General features: G+C 35.3%; 1 protein-coding gene across 1 annotated transcript in view; it reads right to left on the reverse strand.

Annotated features, from left to right (window-relative positions):
- Med13 (mediator complex subunit 13) overlaps nucleotides 1-14,262 on the reverse strand; it is an 89,544-nt gene that overhangs the window by 16,630 nt on the left and 58,652 nt on the right. Inside the window, exons 17-23 of the mRNA XM_051186555.1 lie at nucleotides 8,861-9,022; nucleotides 6,154-6,377; nucleotides 5,305-5,494; nucleotides 3,764-4,217; nucleotides 2,395-2,614; nucleotides 494-685; nucleotides 121-344 (exon numbers count right to left, since the gene is read on the reverse strand). Of these exons, the coding sequence (XP_051042512.1) occupies nucleotides 121-344; nucleotides 494-685; nucleotides 2,395-2,614; nucleotides 3,764-4,217; nucleotides 5,305-5,494; nucleotides 6,154-6,377; nucleotides 8,861-9,022 (1,666 nt within the window). The remainder of the gene's footprint in view (nucleotides 1-120; nucleotides 345-493; nucleotides 686-2,394; nucleotides 2,615-3,763; nucleotides 4,218-5,304; nucleotides 5,495-6,153; nucleotides 6,378-8,860; nucleotides 9,023-14,262) is intronic.

The raw sequence follows: 14,262 nt of genomic DNA on the forward strand, positions 1-14,262 counted from the left end.
CATAGAATCTCAACACTCAATATCATAATGTATATACTACTAGGTATGAAACTGTTTGTGCATGTGTACATATACTAACATTTCAAGTTGGAATGATCATGTTTAAGTAAATATGAATACCTATTTGGAACATCGATGTTGATAATACATGTTTCTAGAAGCTCTCCATACAGATCTGTGCAAGATGCAAGAATCCACCTTTGATCGTGTGATAAACAATAGCCCACAAAGAGAACATTGTATTTCTGCCCAGCTTCTCCAAATGTCTCTCCTAGCTCTGTTTGTTTGTCCTTCACAGGGGCCAGAATAAAAGGTGGTGTATAAAGTCGAATACACTCTGGTCTCTGCAAAAGAAAAAAAAAAAAAAAAAGTACTATACAATCTTAGAACTTGAAATGAGAATAAGACAAAGCATTATTTAGTTTTACATAAAATCTTAATTTAAGACATCTTAATAACTCTGTTCATGGAAAACATATTTATAAATACTTACATCAGGACTTTTAAGAGCAGTTTCCATAGCTAAGCCCGGACCAAACCCAGTCAGCGTTTTTACATTGGTTGATGTTGGAAGAGGTCTCCGACACTGAGTAAAGGCCGAAAAAGCCAAAGATTTTAAATGCTGGGTGTAGATTTGTCTGTCATCATGTTTCACGGGTTGTAACAGGTACTGACAAGGAACAATCTACAAGTAAAGTGATTATTACAAATGTTAATAGAATGACTTACAGCTGCAGAGTAAAAGAAATCTCTTCAAACAAAACTTCAGCAACATCTAATGGAAAGATTGGCTAAAGAAACTACAGCTTCTATCATACAGTGTTTTTAATCTTTATGGTACAATGATGAATGTTCTACTTGCATATATGTATATACACCTTAAACATATTTATGCATAGAGCCAAGAAAAGAGCACTGGATTCACTGCGACTTGAGTCATGGATGTCTATGAGCTGCCATATGGGTGTTGGAAATTGAACACTAGACTTCTAAAGCCTGTACCCTTAAAAACTGACTCATCTCTCTCTCACAATTATTACATAGGTTTTAATATAGTGGCAATTTAAATGGAACTTAAACTAAAGGACCACCTGGAAAGCCTTTAAATTTTCTATGTACAGAAATTATATTTATTAAGACTCCTGCCAGGCGATGGTGATGCACGTCTTTAATACCAGCATTTGGGAGACAGGCATATTTCTGGAGTTAAAGGCCAGCATGCTCTACAAAGTGACGTGCCAGTATAGGCTCCAAAGCCACACAGAAAAATCCTGTCTCAAAACACAAAAACAAACAAAAACAAAAAAACAGGACTCCCATGAGGTCTATCAATCAAAATTTAATTTTCTTCTTTTACTTGCATCCTGTCCTAATTAAAACTAACTTATACAGACATTATTTTCCTATGCAGGATCTACTTTATAACTCTGCTTACAAAGTAAGCACAGGAATAACATGATCAATATAATCTTTTTTGGGGGGAAGGGGGATGAGGGAGCTTACAGACATTGTCTTATTACGTAGCCCAGGCTAGCCTGGAACTATGTACTGATGCTGGCTTCAAACTTGTGATCCTCCTACCTCAGCTGCCTGGAATTACAAGCACACACCACCATACTTAACCATCGTAATATTTTTATTTCTTGTAATAGGTGAATGACAAATTTTTTTTAAAAATGTGTGTGTGTGTGTGTGTGTGTGTGTGTGTGTGTGTGTGTGTGTGTCACGCACACGTGTGCGTACGAACCAGAATCTCTTCATCTATGTGTGTATACCATGTGTATGACAGTTCCAACGGAGCAGATCTCCTGTTACAGACAGTTGTGAGCCACTGGATTCAGTGGAGTTAACTAAACTCGGATCCTCTGAAAGAGCAATAAGCACTCTTAACTGCTAAGTCATCGCTCCAACCCCCATGACTATAAAATGTATCTTTTATAAACTCTCTTAAAATTTCTATAATAAGCTTGTCAGTGGTGGCCCGTGCCTTTAATCTCAGCACTCAGGAGGCAGAAGCAGACAGATCTCTGTAAGTCTGAGGCTAGCCTGATCTACATACAGAGTGAGTGCTAGGACAGTCTCCAAAGCTATACAGAAAAACCCTGTCTTAAAACAACAAACAAACAAAAACATTCTATTGTAAGACTTAGGTCAATACAAGTGTCTTTTGTTTGTTTTTTAAGACAGAGTTTCTCTGTGTAGCAATGGCTATCCTGAAACTCACTTTGTATAACAGACTGGCCTCAATCTCAGAGATCCACCTGCCTTTGCTTCCTGAGTTTGGGAATTAAAGGTGTACACCACCACGCCCAGCATACAACCTGTCCTTTTTTAATAAAATGATTTAGAATACAGAAAAGTACCTCTGAAAGTTCTAAAACATTAAATCCTTACCTGTACAGAAACAATACTCTTGATATGAGGAGGGAGAGTCTGGACCATTTCCAGGAAGCAACGAAGTAGTCCCAAAGTCCATACATTGGAAGAGTTGGTGCTCTCATCTTTATTTTCATATGTAAAAGGATCAATTATATAAACAACAATTGCAGGTGGGTATGTAATTGCATGTGAATCACCATCTGTGGGAATTCCCACTTTATCACGATCCATTGTGCTAAATAGAAACAGAACAGAAAGTTGTATTTCATTTCCCTGAGGTAGCACCAAAGCAAATCCTTCTCCTTTAGTGGTGCAAGATACCAGAAAACCGCTCTGAAAATCAGATAACTAATTTTCCCCCCCAAAGAGAACCATAGCTCCGCACATACCTTTTCACATTTCACACCATTTGAAATAACAGGCTTTTTGCTTTTAAAAGAAAGAATAGACTTCTTAAACAGCTTAACAGCAAGAGATTAAACTGAGACAAAGGTGTGTCTAACAGCCATCTCAGAAAATGGCCCTGTTTCCAATCTTGCCAGAAACAGAGTTAATACAGAAAGAAGACAGAATTATCTGTTTGATGTATCTGTTTCAGACTGGAAACATTAATTACAGAAGTTTAGTAGTAAATAAATGTCATTCTTTAAATTTCAGATCTATGTAGTTATTCAAGATGAGCAAACCAATCTGGATCATATTTTTACCTTTTTTATTTTTACATTTTTATTTATGTGTGGCTTTTGGAACAACTGCATTCTAGGTAACTGAAAAATGACTAGGCCCAGACTAACTCAACTTATAACCATGGGAACTTGTCATAGCACTTCTGCACTTGCTGTGCATTATAATATTACTCCCATACTACAAATAAGGACACATGCTCAAACAAGTTAGACCTTCCCATAATCACAAATGGTAAATGACCAAAAAAAAAAAAAAAAAAAGGAGCTGAAATTCAAATTTGGTAAGAATCTAAAGCCTCTAAGGCCAGGGTGCTTATGGCACAGGCCAGGCTCGAGCATAGGGATATGTGGAATTATGTTTTTTAAAAATCTTAACATCAACCCTGTGATTCTATGATAAAGACTTTTCAAACAATCATAATTTTATACATAAAATACTTAACATGATTAAACTAAATTCCGAGGTAAGATCAAGAAGAACTTTATATTCATTTATAACTATCATAGGATTAACCCTGTCTCGAAAAACCTAACCAAACAAAAAGATAAAAGAGGGACCACAGATTCTGAATTTCTAAAAACTTAAAAAAATCTGTTTTTATCTATTCCATTGTCCACAGGCTTCAAGCAGGCTAAACCCATGCTACTTACTGCTCAACTATCTCTCAACCCCAAGCATCAGTATTTTTTGAAGGTACCTTTCTGACACATCAGGATGTGGCTGAGTGGGGAGCGAAGCCGACTCCCCTGACACTCCTGCTGCCTGCAGAGATGATGACTGCTGTCCTAGCTGGCCACTCTGAACTGTACTTGCTTGTGCAGACATGGATCCTGAACCACTAGTGTTCATACTGCCAAGGTGTGGAAATGAAGGCAGTTTATTTGATGACACTCCACTACTCATATTGGAAGATGATGAAGATGAAGTTGTGGTCAAAGTTGAATTAGCTGTGGCAACTGAAGTAGATATGGCAACACCTGAAGTCATTGTCATAGTGCTACTTGCCGCAGATGCTAAGGTGACAGATGGAGTATTAGCGTTTCCAGTATTTGTCATCTGAGGTGCAGTAAGCAAAGATTGATTTGTAGGGGCAACTAAATTTGGCTGGGAGAGTAGAGAGCTGTCCAACGGTTGAGAAGCAAGATATGGACCTAAAGAACAAAAACGGGTATTTAATTCTTGATTCCACTGACTTATTTTTATTCTACTAAAGAAAAACAATTTAGCTGATACTTTCAAGGCAATTATCTTCCCTTAACTGATTTACTAACAGTGTAATATGTACTAGCTTTCTATTTTCTCCCAGAAACTAAAGAAACAAGTTTAAAATGAACTATAAAAGTAAACCTGAACTTTCATTCAAATTGAAGAAAATCAATACGAAAATGAAAGAAAATTCTATTTCCTGGACAAAATTAAATGTAAACAAAGGCTAACAAGATGGCTCAGTGATGAAGTTAACCCCCAGAAAGCACATGGTGGAAAGACAGAGCCAGTGCTTCAATCAACCCTCTGACAGCTACTGACTCAGGGGCATGGACTCCCATACTTAAGTAATGTTAATAAAAATTCACAGTACATCAGCAAACGTGACAGCAGTATGTAGCAATTTTTCATCAAATCACTGCAAGTATTACTAAATCACAAGGTGAAGAAATACTGCCCAGATTGATAGCTAACTAAAATATAAAATGGAGGAATAGTACCATGAGACTCAATTTATAAAAATGTCTTAGTTCAGTAATTTGGTATTGCATCTCTTTGGATTAAATGTAAAGGAATTTCACTCATACTTACTTTAAAAGTACAAAAAGGTTTTAAATAACAGTCATTCTCTTAGCTACAATAAGAGTTTTTCTGGAGTTGCACAGTTGACTTAGAAATTGCATGCATCTGAATTATTAACAAATCACAGATCTTGAAGTGCATAAAACATCAGACCACACAGAAGTAGGAGAAAATATTTTGGAATCCATAATGTCTACTTGATAGGGTGCCCACATAAAAAGCAAATAGAATTACTATGTGGACAGTCAGAAAGTACATATTTAACTTTGAAACCACAGCCTTTGCCACATCTACTCAGTTCTGACTTTACAGGACAAAAGCAGGCAGAGACAGCGTGTTTGAAATAAATGGAGATGGCTACATGACACTAGAATATTATTTACAAAAATAGATGATGAACCAAGCCACAATGCTCACACTACTCTTGTAGAATGAATACAAACATATTACCTAAATCATATCTGCAGACTTGTGCATAAAGTTTGAGCTTAGAAAATGCTTCATTGTTACCATCAGCTGCCTGAGAAAACCATTCTGTTACAAACTTTTCTGAAAGCTTCTTTGATGCTGTAGCTCCCACTTTCATGATCCCATCCGTCAACAGTCGAGAAATAGGTCTGTGTTGGCCCAATCGACAGGACTACAAATACATATATAAAAGAAAAACTCAGGGAAACTATTATACTATTATGGTACAGACATTAAATTAAAGCACTCAATCTATTTAAAACAAGCTTTATTACTTATAATTAACAACTGAGTCAAAATACCATGGGTAGGTATGGGGATACTGGTCGTTTTCCTTTAGGAATTTCAAGCTATTTTGTAACCCGCCACACCCCACACCCTCCACAGCCACACACATGGGGTCTCAGGTAGCCCAAACTTGCTATGTAGCTGAGGATGACCAAAAATTTCTGATCTTCCTGCCTTCATCTCCCAAATGCTGGGATTATAAGCATATACCACATCCCTAGTAATACATTTTTTTCCAAGATATGGTCTCACTGTGTAGCCCAAAGTGGCCTGGAGACACTCCTGTTTTCATAAGTAACAGGATATACCACCACACCTAACATACCAAGGGTTACTTTAAATAGAGCACATATGCCCTTGATGGATCCTTCCCCTCCAATACTGTTTTCCACTGTGACCTGTGGCACATACCTAACAAAGACTAGCAAAAATGTGGCAGAATATAGTTCCCTAGTAAGAAAACTGACAAAATCAGCATTCTTCATCAACCACCAGAATTCCCCAGTACATTTTAAACATGAAAATATATTATAAAATGCCTACCTCATATATTGCAGTAAGGTCTCTAAAAAAGCTTTTGGCTCCATTTAACAAAGCTTCATTCTCTGGACAGAGTACAACATAGGCTATGTCTCTTTGAGATCCATATGGTTCCAGCATAAGTTTCTCCCAGTAAGGGAGAGCAAATGGAGAAAGCACCAGAAAATCATAATCATAACCCAACAAAAACGTGGGAATTGGCAGTGGTTCTGGAGATTCGTCAGTTCCTGAGTAATAAAGAAGGAAATTAGGAAAATGCCAATTCAAATTTTCTATACTTCCAAAGCTAATAAAGAGATTATTAGGGAAATATTAAAGACAGAAACATAAAGATAGCAATGACATATTTTCAGAATTAAAAATATCCTTAAGTGGTCATTTTAAAATATTTACTGCTATTTTATTTAAGGCAGTCTTGTTCTACAGCCCAGTGAGATCGAACTTGTAGCAAGCCTCCTTCCCTCAGCCTGTTAAATGCTGGGATTATAGACACCAGTCATCACACCTATCATTAAGTAATTTAAAAGCAAACTTATTTATAATTAAAATGATGAATAATTTACCATAAGACTTTCAAGAAAATCATAAGATATACTATATTACATTGTATACATATCAACTATACTATATTTTATTACTTAAGATTACTTAAGATTAAAACAGTAAATCAAGTTAAATGTTCTTACCACAGAATATTTTTAGACAAAGAAAATGACAAATTACCTTATGATGAATAAAGGGCATGAACAAAGACAAAAAATTAAAAATACCTCTTATAGAAAAATGTTTGATCTCTTTTTTAAAAAGCAACTTAAGATGAATTCCAGGAAATAATTGCAGCACTATAATCTAGGTATTCTCCAAAACTCTGTACATTTTTGTATTAACTAATTCTCACAAACACCATATCGGCAGACACTGTAATTAACTCATTTTAAGCACAAGAAACAAGAATCAAAAAGGTAAACAACTTATCCAATAGGATAAAAGAAGTCACACTGTAGAAATCGGAACCCTGAAAACCCACCATCAGTCTCTCAAATTACAGTGAAATAAATGTTCATTCAACTACCATACAATCTACTGGCAAGTTTGAGATAGATTTTTATCTGATAGAGTTTAAATTAATACTTTTGAGTACAATTCAGCAATATACATTTTAAACTACACATATGCTTTAAGCCAAGCATACATGAATCACTGAAAATAGTTGGAATAATAGTGATAGAAACAATCTATATGTCTATAAATAGTGTATTAGTAAAATACATATATGAACAACATACAGAAATTATATATAGAAATGATGGGATGTAAACAATCATTTAAAAAGGAAAAGAAGATAGTTATGGATGTGTTAACAGAATAATCTCCAAAATCAGGTGTAGAAATAATCTCTATACTATGTTGTTGAATATTATTTTAAGATGTGTTACATTTGTTTATGCTGTGGAACATTTGTTTAATGATGCAAAGATGTGTTGCATTCTTTCATATTGCAATTATTTAACTCTGTGAAGCTGTTACTTGGCCTGTCTAAAACACCTAAATTGATCTAATAAAGAGCTAGCTGAGAAGTCAATAGCAAGACAGGAGAGAGAAATAGGTGGGGCTGGCAGGCAGAGAGAAAAACTGCAATAAAAAGGAAGGAGCAAGAAAAAAAAGGAGAGATGATGCCAGGGACCAGCCACCCAGTCAGCCACGGAGTAAGAGTGAAAATAGGACATACAGAAGTAAGAAAAGGAAAAAAGCCCAGAGGCAAACTGACTGGAAAATTTAAGGAAAGCTGGCAAGAAACAAGCCAAGCTAAGGCCAGGTCCTTATAAGTAATAATAAGCATCCGTACATATTTATTTGGGGGCTGGGTGGAGGGCCCCCAAAAGAGCAAAAAAGGAAAAAAACAAAACAATGTTGGTTTTGAAAATAATGTAAAGTTCATACTAGAAAGTATTGCTAACCTGAAATTTTTTTATAGAGCATCAATTTATATGACACTGAAATCATTCAGCCATTAATAAAAAAGAAAAATACAAGAAGTCTGCTACTGTATACAATGCACTCTGAAAACACAGAGAAATTGAGGATTTCAATGCTAACAGGTATTAATCCAGAGCTGGGGATGTGGTTTGGTACTTACCTATTGTGTGTGAGGCTCTGGGTTCAAATCCCAGCACTATACATAACACAACCAGCTATTGTTCCAAATACACTTCATAAGTGGCATTTCAGAAACAAATCAACATTTCAAACATTTAAATAGTCTCCTCGATCACAAGTGACCATATACCTACTCAGGGTATTCAGTCACTCACTACTTTATTGTTAACTGTAAGTTTCCTTTGTTGTTCAAACTTTTTATGAGAAAAATCTTGTGTTTTTTAAAATCATTATTATTAGTCTCTACTATCTGACCCCAATCTGTCCATCTCATTCGATTTAGAACTCAAGTCTTTTTGGGGACCCTTCCTTTACATAAAAATCACACTAGATGTCAAGTGTGCACATATAGCCCAGCTACTCACACTAATGTGAGAGTAAAGAACCCAGGAAAACTAAATGCTACAAATATAGAAAGGCAGGCTAGAATTAGAACTGGACCAGATTGACCTTAAATGTTCAATTAAAAAAAATTTTTTTTGAAAACTAACATTCTTATTCTAGTTGGAACAGATATATAATCAGTTAATATCTATCACAATATATAACTTACCATAAGAGCCTCGGCCAGCCATTTTATGAAATTGTTGCCAAGTAAGAGGACCCTGAACCCCCCAAGGCCTCACTGTTCTTTTTTTCTGAATAGCATCTTGAAGAACTGGCTGAAGAGAGAGAAGCATTCGAAGTATATCCTGGGAACACTGCACACTCACATCTGCAATCATTTAAAAAAAAAAAGAGTAGAAATTGTTATTGATGACACAAAATTTAAAGATAAACATATCAAAAAATGTACCTGTTCATTATAAAGAACATTAAACATTTGCTTATACAGCAAACTACATGAAACCTTTCAAAAGTCCAATGTGGTGGCACATGTCTATATAACCTGAATTCAGGAGGCTGATATAGGAAGGTGCCAAGTTTGAGGCTAGCCCTCCTCCTCAAGTTAGCAAAACTGCCCCCTCCCCCCAACAAAAATAAGGAGGAAGGAAGGAAGGACAGATTGACAAGATTCCGGTGGTTAGGTTAAGGATGCCTTAGCAGGAAGAAACTCTTAGAGCATACATGCAGTGGCTAGATCAGCACCCAAATACAGACACAAAACAGAGATTCTTCCAGCAAGAAGAAAAACACTGAAAAGTAACTCTTCATAAAGTATTTTTTTATCCAATTAATCAATTTGTATCGATTTTAGTCATTCCCAGGACATAAGATTCTGTCTTGCACTGAAATGAGTTATAAATTATTTCTCTTAAGTTTACCACTATGGTAAAATGACAAGAAAAAATTAGTTATAATGATGAATTAATCTGAGAAAACATAAGACTGTATAACATCACCAAATATAGGGCTCAGAATGTAACAGTGGTGCACCAACACAAGCAACGGCTTCAACCTGCAGAATGAGTATGAACATGTGGCCCATAAATGTTAAATAGCTACAGAAAAGTACCACTAAATGACACTGATATTAATCTGGCCAGTAATTTTGTCTGGTCTTACTATTTCATAAGACCATTCAGCTTTAATTATTATCACATCCTATCTTATCATTGGTGGCTTTAATTTTCTATAACTTAAGAAGTAACTTAATTCCAAATACATACTTAATAACAATTTTGAGCCAAGCATGGCAACAATTCCAGCACTGAAGAAGGCAAGGAAAGAGGACTGATGTAAGTAGGAGATGAGCCTGGACTACACTATAGGACTCTGTCTCAAATCCTTGTTACACATAATAGAGTACTACATACTCACTACTAAGTGATTAAAAACTACCTAACATGGAATACTGACTAATGTAATAACATAGTATCAATGGAGGAGCACTAGGAAGGTGGCTCAGTCCTCTTGTAGAGGACCCAAGTTCAACCTCCAACATTTGTATCAGGCAGCTTCCACATGTAGCTCTAGCTCCAAAAGATTGGTCTCTGCAGGAACTTGCACCCCTATGCACATACATACAGGCACACATATACATATATATAATTAAAAATGAAAATTAATCTTAAACTAAAACAAAAGCCAAAGCATATTTTATACTATGCAATTAGTATCAATATTCAAAATGTGAATATGACAGCCTAGAAAAAGTTATCATTTACTACGCTGTTAATTGCAATTACATGGGAGCTTATAAAAATTACATGGTGCCAAAGAAGGTGGATCTATGAGTTCAAGGTCAGCCTAATTTACAGAGTGGTCTTCAAGACTGCCAGAGCTACATAAGAAACTTTGTCTTGAAAAAACAAAACCAAAGCAAAACAAAAAAGTTGGTAGATAAGCTTAGCAAGTAAAAGAACATGAGATTGAAGCTCAGGACCAGCATGGAAAGAGAAAGACTCAAATTCCACGAGTGCGTTGTAGCATACACTCCAACACTCAAGGCACAGACACACTCACACAAGAAAACATCAGGCTTGCTAAACTCCAAATTCAGGGCTGGAGAGATGGCGCAGCCATTAAAGCCTAGGCTTACAATCAAAAATAAAATCCAAATTCAGCATTCAGTTCTGGAGATCATCAAGATATAGAAATTTGTATTTTTAATTCTAATTAAGAGGTATTCTCACAGATAGGCTCATTTTTTCTATCCTTAATTAATGAACATTAGCTATATTATCCCTAATATTCTAATTCTTTTAAAATCAATATCATTAAACAGCTATTAATTAAAAAAGGACCACAGATACAAATTTAAGAACTAACGCTATAAAGTTCTTAGAAAAGAAAAAAACAAAACAAAAACTGAAATGTTATCACCTGATCTAGATAAACCTTTTTAGATATAATACCACGGTACAGAAACAAGAAGAAAAAATTAATTAGACTTTATCAAAATCAAAACAAAGGACATTATCAAGAAACTAAAGATGGGTTAGGAGGTAAAGGTGCTTTTCTCCACACCCAATGTTCTGAGTTTAATCCCCAAAACCCACACCACACATACATCATAAAAAGGCACTTGTAATACAAATGGAAAAAAAGTGAAATTATTTTCAAACTATATACCAATAAAGGATTTTCATCCACAGTTCACAAGGAACTTATATAAATCAATAATAAAAAGGCAAAATATATAAAAATTTAACAAAAACACAAAATAAAACTTGAAAATCAGGTAAAGCTGAAGGGTCACAAATCTGAGGACAACCAAGGTCACAGTGCAAACTTCACCTGCACACTCATCCCTTCCTTCCCACCCCCAATAAAGCAAAAGGTCTTAAGCATTCTCTAAAAATACACAAGTGAATAGTAAGTCTATGAAGAGACACTGAACATCATTCATCATTAGGGAAATTCAAAGCCAAACCACAAGACCCCACAAGGATATCCTCAATAAAACAGACTGCAAGTGTTGGTGCACTTTGAGAAAGTAGAATCATCTAATTTAGAACTTAAAATAATGCAAATGCTTTGAAAAATATTAGTTACATGATCCAGGAAATCTAAGTATAATGTAAACACATACATCATATACAAATGTTCACAAAAGCATTATTTATAATAGTAAAAAAGTGTACACAACTCAAATGTCCAATTACAGACTTTAAAAAAGGTGTATCTAAAAAAGGTGGAATGATATATCATTAAAGTACTAATATGTGCATTCAGAACTCTGAAAACAATCTGAGTGGAAGTTTAAAAAAAAAAAAAAGGCAGGGGCTCAGCAGTTAAGAGCACTAGCTGCTCTTCCAGAGGACCCAGGTTCTATTCCCAGCAACTACATGGTAGCTCACAACTGTCTGTAACTCCAGTTTCAGGAAACTCCACACCTTCACATACGACATATATGCAGGCAAAATGGCAATAACCATGAAATAAAAATAAACTAAAACATTGTTAATGAAAGTCTATTTACATACAATACCCAAATGTACATGTATACAGACAGAGCCCTAACTAGACTAATGGTTGTGTACAGCTTTGAGAAAGGGACAGACAGAAATAGGGAATATAAATACTAAAATGTTCTAAAATTGTTTGTATTGATAGTTACAACTGTAAATACTAAATATTTGATTGTATATTTTATATAGGCAAATTATGTGATATAGTTATAAAAGTATTAAGTGATCAGGAGGTGCTATGATAGTGAACATGAGAAAACTATAAGCAACTGTTTTGCTATCATTTTTGAGACAGGGTTTTTCTGTAGAGCCTTGGCTGGCTGTCTTGAAACTGCCTCCTGAGTGCTGGGAATAAAGGTGGCTCTACGAGCAACTTTTATTTATTGTCTCAATTCTTTTTTTTTTTTTTTTTTTTTTTTTTTTTTTTTTGGGGGGGGGAGAAACAGGGTTTCTCTGTGTGGCTTTGGAGCCTCTCCTGGCACTCACTCGTAGACCAGGCTGTCATTGAACTGGAAAACAAAATCTTCATCACTCTTCCAAATACCATGTCTACCAAATTAGTAAGTTATATAAGGACTACATAAAATATATTATGTTTACATGAATGAGCTCAATAAATCTTTACAATGCTATCCAAGTCAAATACTAATTTTATTTCATTAGTACAAATGAAAGTACTTGAAGACATAATTTCAGTTTTAAAACACCTGCCTATCATACTCAAGTTCCTGGGTTCAAACCCTTATCTCTCCCTCCCTCTCTCTCTCTTCAGACCCTTATCCCCCTCCCCCTCTCTCTCTCACACACACACAGGAGGTAAGGTAATAAAAAATAAAAAATTACTTTTTCAAAGACATCATTAGTAATGAGTGACAGAACTGATTCTTATCTCCAGAGTTTGATTTAGAATATCATGGGCAGAGTGTGAAAATGTGCATTTCTAACAATGTGATTATGTCTGAAGCTGCTAGAATGGGAAATCAGACATCAGTATCAAATGACCCTGTCACTGATTCCAATTGTTCGCATACATAACTACAAAAGCAATCACTACAAATATTCACATTCCCTCTTCTTGTCTACAGAAGTAACATCTCTTCTTTGTTGTGATGGACATGTTCCTATAACCTCTACTTGAAATGGATTGATTCTATTACACCTCACTTATTCAATGACTTTGCTCCTACACTGGTACCTTTTGTTCTGTGATTATCTTTCCCATGGAGAAAGGTTGGACTGGAGAGAGGGGAGTGAGGTTCTAGTTAGGTAGGAAGAATAGTTTTAGAGGTCCATTTAGTAACGTGATGAGCACAGGTAGCAATACTATATTCTGTATTTTAAAATTGACAAAAGATTTTAAATAAGCTAATTAGCTTGGTTTATTATTCCTATAATATATTCATATAGCAAAATAATACACTGTACTCATGTGAAATATATCTGAATACACTATACAAATACATGAAACTGTTAATTTAAATTTTTCACCTAGATAGAATCATTCTCGATGTACATATGTGTCTATGTACCTTAATATTATAATTATATATAGGTGTGTGTGTATGTATGTATGTGTGTGTGTGTGTGTATATATATATATATATATATATATGTTAACCATAACATAAAATTTCTATTTTAAACCAAACGTCTAAATTTGTGCCTCAATCCTCATACCTACTAATCAGGTTGACAGAACTGATTATCAAGTTCTTTAACTTGGTACCACATTCACTTGGTGTCACACTGTACCTTTACAAAGACATTATACATATAATCACTTTCATTCAACATTCCCATACATGAGCACCCTACCTTCCTGGCTCCTCCTCAGATTCCTTCCTGGCCCTCTCGCCCCCAAAACTTCTCATTCGGCTCCAGACTTTTAGAATAAAAAGGCCCCATATATCCTAGGATGGCCTTGAATTTACCATGTAGGCAGAGATGACCTTGAATTTCTGATTCTTTCCTCCACTTTCCCAGTGCTGGCACTACACATGTGCACCACACCTGACATCCCATAGTATTTACTACTAATAATGCACATATAAAAGATATTTCCTAGTCAGTGTTGGTGGCGCACACCTTTAGTTCCAGCACT

This window comes from Phodopus roborovskii, unplaced genomic scaffold (genome assembly GCF_943737965.1).
Source record: "Phodopus roborovskii unplaced genomic scaffold, PHOROB, whole genome shotgun sequence".
In the NCBI taxonomy this organism is placed as follows: domain Eukaryota; kingdom Metazoa; phylum Chordata; class Mammalia; order Rodentia; family Cricetidae; genus Phodopus; species Phodopus roborovskii.